Source organism: Parasteatoda tepidariorum, chromosome 9 (assembly GCF_982258835.1).
Source record: "Parasteatoda tepidariorum strain Cologne lab strain chromosome 9, Ptep-v5.0, whole genome shotgun sequence".
Lineage (NCBI taxonomy): Eukaryota > Metazoa > Arthropoda > Arachnida > Araneae > Theridiidae > Parasteatoda > Parasteatoda tepidariorum.
This window is the reverse complement of record NC_141763.1, coordinates 27,200,606-27,215,083: the sequence shown is the minus strand read 5'-3', so window position 1 is coordinate 27,215,083 and position 14,478 is coordinate 27,200,606. Positions and strand designations below refer to the sequence as shown.

At 27.7% G+C, this 14,478-nt stretch overlaps 1 protein-coding gene across 1 annotated transcript in view; it reads right to left on the bottom strand.

The window, feature by feature from the left end:
* Positions 1–12,814, bottom strand: part of Trpm (transient receptor potential cation channel, subfamily M) — a 264,967-nt gene extending 252,153 nt beyond the window's left edge. Inside the window, exon 1 of the mRNA XM_087151134.1 lies at positions 12,620–12,814. Coding sequence (XP_087007260.1) covers positions 12,620–12,637 — 18 coding nt within the window. The 5' untranslated portion in view covers positions 12,638–12,814. The remainder of the gene's footprint in view (positions 1–12,619) is intronic.
* Between the last annotated feature and the right edge of the window lie 1,664 nt (positions 12,815–14,478).

Below are 14,478 nucleotides of genomic sequence, written 5' to 3'. Positions count from 1 at the left end.
AAACGATAAATATTTCATTTATGATAGGCAAACTTGCATCAAATTTTAAGCGACATACATACCTTAACCCTTTAACGGGCCCTTTATTTCTAGTAAAGGTAAATTAAAGTATTTTTGGAATTGAAATTGTGTTAAGAACAGTAATTGATATAAAAAAAAAACTCATTTAGTTTATAAAAATGCCATTTTTTTGGTGGTAAATATATTTAACATGACCTATTAGGAACTTACTGACTTTTATTTTTCTTTATTTATAAAATAAATTACTTAAATGCTACAAACTTCAAAAGGAATTATGTATTTTACAACTTTTATACGTTTTTTAAAAGTGACAAATGATTACCAATTTTATTCAAACTCACTTCAAGAAAGCTGAAGTTATTGAAAAATGGAAACCTAAATTAAAAGTGGTAAAACGTGGTGGTAAGTATACTTACCACGACCTTCAAAAGGGTTAAAGCCAAATTCATATAAAAATTTGAAGCTAAATTTAGAATTCGTAGGTTCTTGATAACCATAAGTGATCACTCATTTTCATTTATTAGTAATCATTATAGACCACACCTTACTATCAAATATAAAGCTATAGATATTTCACTAGTTTATGGCTATATATATACTTGCATCACAATTTCAAGACACTTATATACACTAAAGCAACATTCATATGAAAATAAAAGCTAAATTTCAAATTAGTTGACTCGTAATAATCATAAGCGATCCTTATATTTCATTCCTAGTGGTCATAGTAAACCACAAATTATTATCAAATATAAAAAGATAAATACTTCATTTATAATATGTATACTTGCATCATAATTTTAAAGATTGCATCGAAAATAATATCCAGTGGAATTCTTTTAAAGCTTATTTATATGTCTTCAAAATTAAAATTATAAACAATTAATATGGTATAATGTTAAAATCTGATAAAGCTCTAAGTAATTAATTTCACAATCAAAATCTAAACGTTATATATACATATTAAGTCATTAAATTTTTATTATAAAAGTAGCAAATATTTAATAGTAGACGCCCCTTGACATTTAAATTCCAATAAAGTAAGTGAGTAAATTACTTAAATATTCTTTTAATTATAAAAAAATCCTTATGCCTTAAAGCCAAAAGCGTCTGAAGTCCTTAAGGACTGCTTCTAATAATTCAAGGAATTCAGTGTGAGGGGAGAATCATTAATTATAAAGGATGTCAATCTGTATTAACAGCTTCCTAAATCATTCTTGATTAAATGAATATTTATCTCATTAAATCATTTTAATTAAGTCAAGTGCCAAAATGCTTATAAACTGATCTCAGTTTCGAGTATGCATTCTTTAAAGTTACTAAATATGTCTGGTTCGTTATAATCTTTTAAAATAAATTACTTGAGAACATGGAATGATAAAGAACCGGTATAATTAACGAATATTTTGCTCTGTCAGAATAGAATTATTCCTGTTTAAATTAGATTTCAGAGACCTGCATACCCTCGCCATCTTGGATTTTAGGTAAAAGTTTTAATTTGAGATTAAAATTTGACGTAAGAACGTTTTGATGATATACTATGATTAAACACAGCAATATCTTTCAGAAAAATGTGTTAAATAAAAATATCGTTTTATTAGATTTGGAGGAATAGCCCCTCCTGATTTTTAGAACTTCAATAAACTTTTCCTCAAAATTTTAAAACCAAAAAAAAAAAAAGAAAAAAAAGGATGCGATGTGTTTTTTAACAATTAATTTATACCTACACTTTAGTCCCGCAGTGGACTTATCGTTAAGACACGGTTCCCAGCAGATCACCGAAGTCAAGCATCACTGGCTGCGGTCAGTGCGCGGGTGGGTGACCATTTGGATTAGTCTAGGGACTGAGGGTGTGCTGTATTGGTCCTCGTTAAACTGTTCCACCGTAAAGTGCTCGACTTCGCTTGCAGGTCGTCAGGCTACCGAAGTGGGGTCGCCATCTCCTCTGCAGAGGATCAAAATTGTGATGGTATGTCTTCCGATCATCCTGACCGCCGCCAAACGCCCATTGTGCAGCTCTAGTGCGAAGGGAATGAACTTCAACAACAACATGTAACTACACTTTCTTGATTTTTAGAGTTTTCCAAAATCTAATTTTATTACAGTTTGAAAACCCATTTGGCTTAAAACCATGACGCTTAAAAAATTCTATTAATGTAAGTTTTTTAAAAACAAAGAACTTATCAAAAATGTAAAAACAAGCAACTATTACTGCCTATCGAAAATTGTTGAAGTCAAAAATACAGCACAGTTTATATGAATATATATATATATATATATATATATATATATATATATATATATATATATATATATATATATATATATATATATATATATATATATATATATATATATATATATATATATATATATATATATATATATATATATATATATATATATATGTATATATATATATATATATATATATATATATAGAATATATATATATATATATAGAATATATATATATATATATATATATATATATATATATATATATATATATATATATATATATATATATATATATATATATATATATATATATATATATATATATATATATATATATATATTTAATCTGAATGAATTACATAAAACTTGCTAATAATATACTGATATGCTTTAGTAAAATAATATATCTGTTTTCGTAAATATCAGTATTTAAATTATGAAGTAAAAGCTGCCAATGCAATTTAGTAGAATTGATACTACAAATGTATTTCACCGCAAACCTGCTTGGTATTCATTGTTATTCAAAGGTTAAAGCGTCTTGATATGGAAGACTTATTTGGTGTAAACTAAATTATTCCATATGGCGTAAAGCGTAATAATACACTGAACTTTGGATAATTTGTTTCAATTTGAAATAGATATTAATTACCAAATTTGCATCGAATTTGAAATATACAATCATAACGTGGTTTTGCAGAATGATTATGCTTATTTTATATATTCTAATTGTTTCAATTTAAAATCATTGAATGCTAAATTTAGCAGTCTTTTCAGGATTAATTTCAGTTTCCTCCTTATTAATGTAAAATGAAAGATAAAAAATTAAAGATTCATACCTGTTAGTTTTTAATCATTTTGAAGATGGCTTTTCCCAATCATAATTGAGTAAAAATTGAATTGCAGGGAGAAATATACTTTGTATTTTAGAGAAGTTTCTCAACGCAAACGCTAGACTATCTTCCATGAATTTATACAGGTAATTTGCTTTAGTGGTGGTCGAAACCAATGTAGTGGTAGTCAAAACTATTATATATTAAATTTATAAATGTAAGGAATAAAAAGAAAGCACATATTTTCCTAACACTTTATTGTAAAAATAATTCTTTTTGGCAAAATGCGTAAACGTAGGCAGGTATGAAGATGAATTATTAAAATTTTTAAAATTATTCAACAAAAAAAATGTTCATAGTCTCTTTTACCTCTTATATTCAATTCACTGCTCTAGCCTCTTTTTACCTTTCAAATTCAACTTACAAATAATTTAATTTGCATTTAATAATAATAACATTAAAATTAATAATAAAAATCCTTAAACACACAGGGAGATAGTTTACAAAAATTTTTTTGGTAAAATGAGTAAAAACAATTGGCTTCGTTAACGTTTTCCTTTAATTTTTAAGTTTACTTGACTATTGCCAGGCCCGCCCAATAACAATAATAGCTATTTTTAATTTAAAGTGCTGAATACTATTCCAAAACATATAATATGGTAATCTATTTTTCGCTTTATTAATTATTTGGTTTTTAAATAATTGATAAACTTTGACTTGTCAATAAACTAAACCAGTACATATATGGTTTTGTGAAAAAGATTTTAAGTTGTGATCACAAATTAAACAAATTATTCCTATTGTAACTGCCATATCACTTATAAAGTTTGTGGCTCTTTAGAATCTATAAATGTAACTTAAGCTTTTAATACACTTAAATACGTGTTTTAGTTTTTTCCAAAGGTTGTATTTGGATCTGAGATTTTGCAATTACAATATTGTTTTTAAAAAGCATTTAAGTGTTGGCCTTAACAACCTGAACGCTTCCAAAAATGCAACAAGCTACAAAGTGTTCCGTAACTGCGACGTCAGCGGGAGATATGTTAATTGGTCTGGTTAGTAGCTTTGCTTAGGAAGAAATTTACATGTTTTAATTTTTGTAGTTCTATCCATTATTTTTTCATTGCTAAGTAGTTAAGTTTGATCATCATGACTTATATTTTGACTAAAAAAAGCGAGTGATGCTATCCATAAAAGGAAAATGTTACGTCATAGTGCAGCTGGAATTGGGAAGGAAGCTTTGCAAAACTTTCAACGGTTGCTCTGCAAATCAATGAAATTAATTTTCTATAATCACTAAAAACAATATACGCTAAAGTAGAAATGCCAACTGCTCCGGACGGGCCATAATCATTTAAAAAACGATAAACAACTACATACTAAAATTTGCAAATGTTCGACTAATTTTGTTTACTTTTTAAACGGTGTCGCATGACCTAAATGTAAAACAGTGGCGAATTATATAAGCCTTTGAATTATTTAGAAGTAGTGGTGAATTAGTTGAATTTATTAAACCAAGATTCACACATTAATAAACTACCATTCGATAATATTTATTTGCTGTCCCGAGCAGGTTGGCAACTCTGGCAACAAGAATAGAAAACAGTAATTCTACTAATTTTCAAGCTAATGTGCAGCTAGGGTGTTCTGTTAACGAACCAAACACTAATTTCATTTCTCAAATTATCTGGGTAATCTGCAAACTACCTAGATAAGCTGCACATTGCTTACTGGGAAATCGTTAAAGTTAAAATAAGATCGTTAATGGAAGAACATCAACGTTTCTGTAAGCTTCAATTAATATAATGTTATTTATTTATTTTTCGCTATCTGAAAACTCTAGTCACTGAAATTAAATAATCTACATATTAGTTGATAAAATTCATCATGAATCTTTTAAAAAAATATTATATAAAGAATTGAGCAGTTTATATTAATAAAACTATGTAAGAAAACTAACTATATAATGTTAATATTAAGGAAATGTCAATAAAAATAATAAAAAAATGTCATTTATATGTTTTTTTCTGAATTTTAAGAATCAAGCCACTACAATTAATTGATAAATAAATTAAAATGAGGGTTATTGTTATTGTTAATTTACGTCGCACTAGAGCTGCACAATGGGCTATAGACGACGGTTTGGGAAACATCCCGGCGGATGATCCGAAGACATGCCATCACAATTTTGATCCTCCGCAGAAGGGATGGCATCCCCACTTCGGTAGCCCGACGACCTGCGCGCGAAGTCGAGCGCTTTACGGTAGCATAGTTTAACGAGGACCAATACCGCACACCCTCGGTCCCTACGCAGACTGACCCAAGTGGTCACCCACCCGCACACTGACCGTAGCTAGTGATGCTTGACTTCGGTGATCTGCTCGGAACCGTGTCTTAACGAGCAGTCCACTGCGGGACAAAATGAGAGAAACAAGCTTAAAAACGTTAACGATATGCAGTCAGTAAATTCACACATTACCTAGATAAATTGCAGAAAACTCTTGAGTGTGCTAGGTAGCTAAATTAACCCTTTAACGCACAGATTTTTTGAAAAAAGCCGGCCAAAAAATCGATTTTTTTTAAATGCAAAAAACACTTTAAAACATTGTCTTTTTTTTTTTTTTTGGTGGACAATTTTGATATACTGCGCTTTTACTCCATGGAAAAAGGCTATATTCAGAGATGCCAACTGCTCCGGGCACGCCAAATTTTAAAATTGTCACCACGTGATATCCGCAATAAAGTTGCATTTCATATCATTCTTTGAATTTTTAATATGTAATGGTGAAAAAATTACTTAACATGGAAAATTACTGAACTAAAAATAATTTAATTTTAGTCACTACTAGAAAATATTTTTTTACGAAGCGGAGCAAGTAGACGTCTTTGCTACGTGCAACTTTTCTAGAATATTGAACAAAGTTAAATCGTTTTTTTTCCTTCTGTTTTCTACTAGAACAAAACTATTATGAATACCATTATACACTCCACCTTTATGCAGCATTTCAAGATGAATAAGCAAAGGCCCTTCGGGCTCAGGTACAGAAAGAAGTCGAACTGTGAGTTTAAGCTCCAGAAAAATATAAAAATATTTCTGCTTAAAATTGATTTTTCTATTCTTATTTCACAACCACTTGGGAAATTGATTCTTGGAAATAACAAAAGTTAGCTGGTATGCATTATAACATACGGAACTATCTTGTTTCTACAAAATAAAGGCACGAGTAAAAAAATACTAGTGCGATCACTTTTTTAATAGAAAAAAATGATCATTATAAAATAATGACAAATAATAGAGAGTTCTAAAATCTTCCAATACAGCGAAACTTTTCAGACAATTTTATTTTTATACTAAAAATGATTGCTACACTTATATTTTTCGTTTTATTTTTGATTCTAATTAGACTATATTGATTTAAATAATTAATATATCAATAAACAAAACATGCATTGAAGCTTGGAAATTTTTAATTAAGGGTTTGAACGGCAGAATTAAGAAAATAGAGTTGATTAAAATAGTATGCTTCGCAACAGTGGAAATTTTTAAAAGTAAACATCTGAGGAGTTGTGGCTCAGAGAATAGAGTGTTCGCCTTCAAATGAGGTGAACCGTGTTCTGATCCCAGCGATGCATGGTGGATACGAATCCCGCATCCGGCTCGGACAGACCACAGTGCTGACGTAAAAATATCTGATCAGACTGATCATGGGTTAGAGTCCCCTTGCCTTCAGGCTCCATGTAACGCAGATGCGGGTTAGTTCCATCGAAAAGTACTCCACTGAGGCAAAATTTCTCTCAATACTTGATACAGAAGTTTCCTTGTCTTCTGGATTGGGTTCAAAATTACAGGGCTATGGAGTTGAACATAAGTATCCGAAAACCCAAAATTGGGTCGGCTGCTCAACGACGGTTATTTAATTATTAAGTAAACATTTGCTTACAAAACCACAAGTTACCAAATTTTAATTTTAAAGTGAAATTAATAAAAAGAAATTTGTCAGTTCTTATCAAGAAATTGGCACGACTTATCAAATCATTAGAGCAAAGTACGAATCCTGTTCATGCAAGTCAAACTGAGTTTAGAAACTGAAAATTATTGCTTTAACAGTAATATAAAAACTAATTTAAGATAATACAAAATGGAGGAAAAACAAGGGATATTAAATTTAAATCCATATAACATCAAACTCAAATGATTAATTTGTGTTCCAACTCAAATGATTAATTTATGTTTCAACTCTCAAACCAATTTTGACTTAAGTATCATACGTAAGGGGGAGAATTTAAAATAATAATAATAACAATAAAACTAATGAAGAAACTAATCTCTCCTACCAAAATAAATTTCTGACAAAAAAAATCAATTTCACATTGCTCACACGAAACACGGATATTAAGGATCTCAATCTCAGGATCTTGAAATGGAGAAAGATATGACAAATTCATAGCCAAATGAAACAAGAAAACGTTTCGACAAAGTTATTAAATAAGAATACAGAAACTTTACGGCTATTAAATAAAAATTCAAAAACCTTACGGCTGTTAAATAAAAATACAGAAACGTTCGGATATTTAGTAAAATAGAGCAAATTTCAGTTATTAAATAAAAAATAAATACGGCTTTTAAATAAAATAAATAAATACAGCAATCTAATAAAAGAAAGAAATACGGGTATTAAATAAAATAAATAAATACAGCAATTAATTAAAATAAAATACGGCTATTAAATAAAATACAGCGAACTTAGGAAATATTTTAGTACGGGAATTTAGAAAAAGTCAATTACAAGAAACCAATAGAGGCACATTTTTCATGGATATGACACTTCAAAAATATTTAGTTATTTCAGTCACATCTAAAAAAATACAAAGCAAACGGACAACGATAACGATGTCCTCTTAGCCTGCAGCAATATTTTAAATGTTAATACAATTTAATCAAAAATGACAGTTATGGATAAGAAGAATGAGCAAAAAACATGCGTGGTTCAGGCGGCACACCGTTTCATTTTATAAGTGAAATATGTATATAAGCTCAGGAAAAATACATTTTGTAGAACTATTAGAAATGTTTTTCCCATTCTCCTAGAAAAATAATTTTTTGACTAAACAAAAGTTGGTATTGGTACATAAAATAACAAGAAGTTGATAACTTTGCGATAAAATTTAAATTGATTTAAAATAAGTCCTTTAAACATCAACGTGGTTGTAATTTAAACATCATTAAATTGAAGTTTAAGCTTCATTGTAATTCAAACATCATTAATTTAAACTCATTTAAACATCAACGTGGTAGAAGAATTTTATTTTCTTTAATTTGCTGTAAATCCTTCTTTACAACTGATTTTCTTAGTTTCGCTAAATGTGAATAACATTTAGTTTACAGACATTTTTTTACTCACAACGCTCCCTGATCAGATGCATTATAATCAAGTATCAGATTCTCTAAAACTATACCAAATTGGAAGTTGTAAGGAAGTTTAAACATCTCGATATTTTTTTAAATAAATGTTTAAAAACACAGGATCTAACTTCATGGTACAAGAAAAGGAATACCTTTATTTTCCTTTGCTGAAAATCCTTCCTTACAGTTGCGTTTCATTGCTTAGCTAAATGTGAATAATATTTAGTTTACAGACATTTATTTAAAATCTCAGCATTCCCTGATCAGAACATTCTAATTAAGTATCAGATTCTCTAAAACTATACCAAATTGGAAGTTCTAAGGAAGTTCAGACATCTCGATATTTTTTAAAATAACTGCCTAAAAACACAGGATCTAACTTTATGGCACAGGAGAAGAAATACCTTTATTTTCCTTTGCTGTAAATCCTTCCTTACAGTTGCGTTTCATTGCTTAGCTAAATGTGAATAATATTTAGTTTACAGACATTTATTTAAAATCTCAGCATTCCCTGATCAGACACATTCTAATTAAGTATCAGATTCTCTAAAACTATACTAAATTGGAAGTTCTAAGAAAGTTAAGTCATTTCAATATTTTTATAAATAAATGTACAAACAACCCAGGATCTAACTTTATGGCACAAAAGAAGAAATATATTTTTTTTGTTTCGTTATGAAACTTTTTGCCTGAATTAATTGATTGATTTTGCTTACAGACATGTACTTTCTCAACGATATCTGTTTAGATCTGCTCTGTTTAAATCACGGATTCTCACGAATTATACCAAATTTTAAGCTTAAAGAACGTTTAGTGATCTCAATAAAGTTAAAATATATGAACCAAAGTCTATTTTGTGGCACAGTTAAAGTATTCTCTAACGCAAACTGTTGATGCCATTGCAGAGAAGAGGATCCAAAGCGTGAGAACGATCCTTCCTCTCGCGTAACAGGTGCACAACGCAGCAAAAATCGAAACATTGATTGGCTACCTCTTTTGGACAAACGAGCGTAACTAATGATGAACTCTAACGCTGATAATCGATGCTCAACACAAACATTAACACTGATTGTCCATAATGAGCTGTCAACATCATCAAATCTAATATTGCCTTTTACGAGTTGTATTATTCAAATATGATTTCTTTCAACATCGGATTAGATATTTATTTGCCTTATTGGACAAACTAGTTTCAGGATAAAGTTTAAATTAAAATTCTCTTAAACATTTATTTAATTTTAGTAAATAAGAATAGTGAGAAAAGATTAAAATTAAAGTAATGTGGAATTAAAAACTGAAGTAAAAATTTCTTTAGATATAAGGAAGTGCACAAAAATTATTGCTGCTGAAAGAAATCCTTAATAAAAACGTATAATAATCTTTAATAATAATCCTTAGTAATATTCCTAAATAATAAGAAATCCTTAATAAATATTATTTAAATCGGATTTCTTTCAATATCGAATTTGATATGTTGGACAAATTAGTTTTAGGATAAATTCTAATTCGTCTAAAATTAATTCAGTTTTCTTATACAAGAATAGTAAAAAAAAATATTAAAATTAATGTAAACCAATATGGAATTAAAGGATGAATTAAAAATTTCTTTAGATATAAACGCACGAAAATTATCCCGGCTAAAAGAAACCCTTAATAATAACTATTTCATTCGCAATTAACGAAAAAATAATAAATTAATAATTAAACAAAATATATAATTAAACAACGAAAAAAATTATAATAAGTCTTATTTAGTGTGCATAAGTTGCAAGTACATAGAACCTATAAAATAAGTTGAATATACGAAGAAAATAAGAAAATTTTTTAATCAATAAAATGTTTTTAAAAAATCGAATAATTCCTCATTTTGTTTTCCGACTTTTTTAATTTTTTCCTTTTTTTAAAAACATTTTATTCCTTAATACTTTTTCTTCTTCTCTTTAAAACTTTAAAATATTTTTTCTTTGTATTTTTAAATATTATATATATATATATATATATATATATATATATATATATATATATATATATATATATATATATATATATATATATATATATATATATATATATATATATATATATATATATATATATATATATATATATATATATATATATATATATATATATATATATATATATGAACTTCAAACAATACCAGAACTTTCAAGTTTCTTTTCTCCGTGAAATTATTTGATGATTTTTTTTTTCAATTTTAGAAAAAAATCTATCGAACCTTATCAGAATAAGTGCATGAAATTCGGAATCTAAACATTTAATTTATTATGCAGCAATTAGTCTTCAGAAAGTTTGTTAAACAAGTATTCCATGAAAAAAATTTATAAAAAAAAGTAAATTATAAAATTTTAATTTAAAAATGTTTTCAAGCTGTAATAGAAAAATGCTAAAGGCCAATTAAATTATTGACATTTTTATTCAAAATAAACCAAAAAGTTTTAGCATTGCTACATATTTTTGTTCAGTCGTAGCAAAAATTAGAAACATCTATTTTTTTAAAAAGAAAAACAATCCCAAAAAGGTGTATGAGGTTTTATCATACTTTCTGTGCGTAAAAAAAAACTTTACATTTTTCTATTTGCATTTTTTGTTCAAAATTTTAATTTTTGCATTTCTTAAAAATTTTTAAGAATAAATTCCAGACTTACTTAAATGCAGAATAATTTAAAATAATTTGTCACGATTAGAGATATATACATTTTAATATGCAAGTGTATAAACACATACAGCTTTATATTTACATCATTAAAAAAATATAGCACAAATTTACGAAACGCTTAAGTTTGACGCATTATCTATGACCTTTAGCATTAACGATTATTTTAAGAAATAATTTTAATTTCAATATGTTTAAATGCATTATATATTATATAAAAAATTTCATAAAGTAAAAAATAAATTAGAAATATTCTATTAAGGCAAAAAAAGGTTTAGTTTTATCACGTTAGCTTACAATCTGTTTCTATTAAGAATAATTGAAATTCGTATGACATTATTTTGCTAGCTTTTATTATACTAGCAGTTATTTTGTTGAAACGTAAATATATATTTTATTACGAATTAACATTTAATGTGTATACTTTTTAATTTGTATTAAACGTCTTAAAATAATTAGAAACTTGTATCTTTTTTGTTATAAAACAGTTGCGAACTATTTTGTATGGTGTTAACTTACAAATTAAATTTGTTGTTGCTAAAGTTGTTAAGATGATTTGGCAGTTACAAATGAATTTTAATAAATTTATTTTTATTAGTAATTTTTTGAAAGAATTTGTTATAACACTGTATTTTTTTGGAATAATTTTTATAATACTTTCAATGAGATGTGCAATAATATTTTCGATATGAGAGAAACTACGAAGAAAGTTTTTTTTTGTCGTTGATAAACAAAATTGTATTTTTTAATGTGTATAGTTTTCAATATTTGATAGTTTTTACAATTAGCTTTTTCAAAAAATGGAAGAAACAATTTTAAATAATATGTCAACTTTGCATACCAAATGAAAAATATTCTCTATAAAAAAGCCTTAAAACTGCTGAAACATAACGCATTTCAAATTTTAGATGAAACTATGTTTGTTTAACTTCTAAACTAAGCAAAACCGTACGAAAAACAAATACAAAAATAAATAATAAACTTTTCAGTTAAGAGTCAAAAATAAGCTCAAATGTCGTCCATACATTTTATAAATTTTCCTAAAAATGAATTATTTCAATATATCGCACAAAAATGCTTTTTAATATATGCATCGATAAAAATTTTAATTAATAAATACAGTTTAAACTCATACTGTCACTCAAACTCAAACTTTAAAAAAAACTTTATTTGCTCAATTAATTAAAAAAATATAGATTCAAATACTCTTTTTTTTTATTAATTAAGAAAATAAAAATATTATTAAAGTTGAAGTAACAAAAACAAAATATAAAACTGCATTTTTATAAGCTATAAAATTGTCAGTACATTATGAAAAAGTTCTAAAATGTATCATAAACAACATTTTCATGCAATTACTATACAGTTTCAATCAATAGCATTTTTATAATCAATGGTAGATACATGCAACAGTTGTTATAAAAAAAATGAAAACAGGTGACTTACAGTTTTTATCTTCGTCATGAGGATTTATTTTCTTTTTTTCCCTTTTTTTCTATCCTAATTATTCCCTTTTTCAGGTGAAAGCGCGATATCCAAGAGGCATTGATCCAATGCAGGAACAGGGCATGCCGAATTTGGGGGAGCACAGGTAAAATTTCACCTACTGTCGCTCCAAATCCCTCTTTGGCGGCAATAGTCAAAATGGAAAAGGGCGCGCGCCCATGCTCCGATTCGGTCCCCAAGCCCCCGATTCCTCGCCAGGGTTTAACGAGGGGGCATGCGCCCTATATTTTAATGGCCAATCGGAAGCGTTTTTGGACTACTCGCGTCAATATAGGGATTTCCACAGGGTTTTATGAGGGAATTTCTTTGTTTTTGTTGTCACCCATCGCACCTGCTAGATACATCTACCTGTTTGATGATTTTAGATTTGAAAAATAATTAAAAAATGCATAAATTATTTTACAAATCAAATTCGTATTATTATTTACCATTTTCTTAAATTCCGTATTAACTTTATTTTCAATAAGATTTAATTCAAATTGCTCGGATTGAAAAAAAAAATTTAAAATAAATTACCCAAAACCATATATTTATTTCTATCGAATGACAAAAAGTAAATTGGATACTCTATAATTAAGAGGTATTATTAAGAAGTTTAGAACAAATTCTTGCTTCCAAGGTGAACCAAATATCAAAACCTATTGCATTCAAGTCTGGTGGAAAAAGGTGACTATGCTTATATTTTTGTACTGTAAAAAGAAGAAAATTTGCCTTTTGCCATTCTAAAGGGCATTTAGCGCTGGTGCTAGAGCATAATCCTTTTCATTGATCAACGTTTATTTCTTTAAAACTCTTACGGCCTACAGATTATACAACTTCCAAAATAAATGTGCGATGTGGCAACACTTTTTACATTTGAGGTTGTTACAAATTATTTTTTTCTTTGGTAAAGAACAAATTAGAATTTTTTGAAACGAACTGAATTAAAATGTTTTAATAGAACTGAGGCTTTCGCGTTTCTAACTTCTCAATTATCGGTTTAAATTATTTGTGCTTAGTAATGAAAACAATTTTTTTTTTATTCTTACTTGTAAAAATATTAATACATTACATTTGATATTGAAAAATATTCTCTATCAATATGAAAATTTCTTATTAGTTGGATTGTTTGGGTATTATGCTATAAAAATATTTGGTTTTAAACTTGAACCAAAATTTTCGTGTGACCCGAACTTTTTTGCATCGCACCGTTGTACCATTTTGTTAAAATTAAAGAATCAATATACATATCGTGCGTCTTAATTCTAGCGTTTAGTTTTGTCTGCGAAAATACACGTTCCATTATACAAGGATGCAAAAGGTGAATTTATAAAAAATTGGTAGGGTGTTTACCATAAATATAAATATAAGATATACCGCTTTGTTCTGTTGGATACTTTGTTACAAGTTTGAATATGTATGCACGTGTTCTTTAGAGCCATACATGCTATGTCTCTTTGAGCTGAAAAATTACCATTGAATTAAAAGGTAAATACCCTATACTCCTTTCTTTTATAAAAGAACCTTTTGCATTACAATAAAATAAGGCGTGTACTTTCTCGGATTGAGCTTTCCGGTAGACTTTATATTTTTTTTATAGGGATTTAAAGTTCGTTTATTTCTAATGTTTTACTCCAACCGCCTCAAGGTTTAGAAAATGTGTTTTTAAATAGTCTTAGAAATGTGCTCTTTTTAAATAGTCTGCGCGGACTACTTATAAAAGACCGTGTGGAGGCTTTTTGATGTAGAAGGTGATGGCAGAGCTATCAGTTAGAAGACGCATTTCCCTCTTCTCAATCGCACAATTTTCGTAGTTGTTT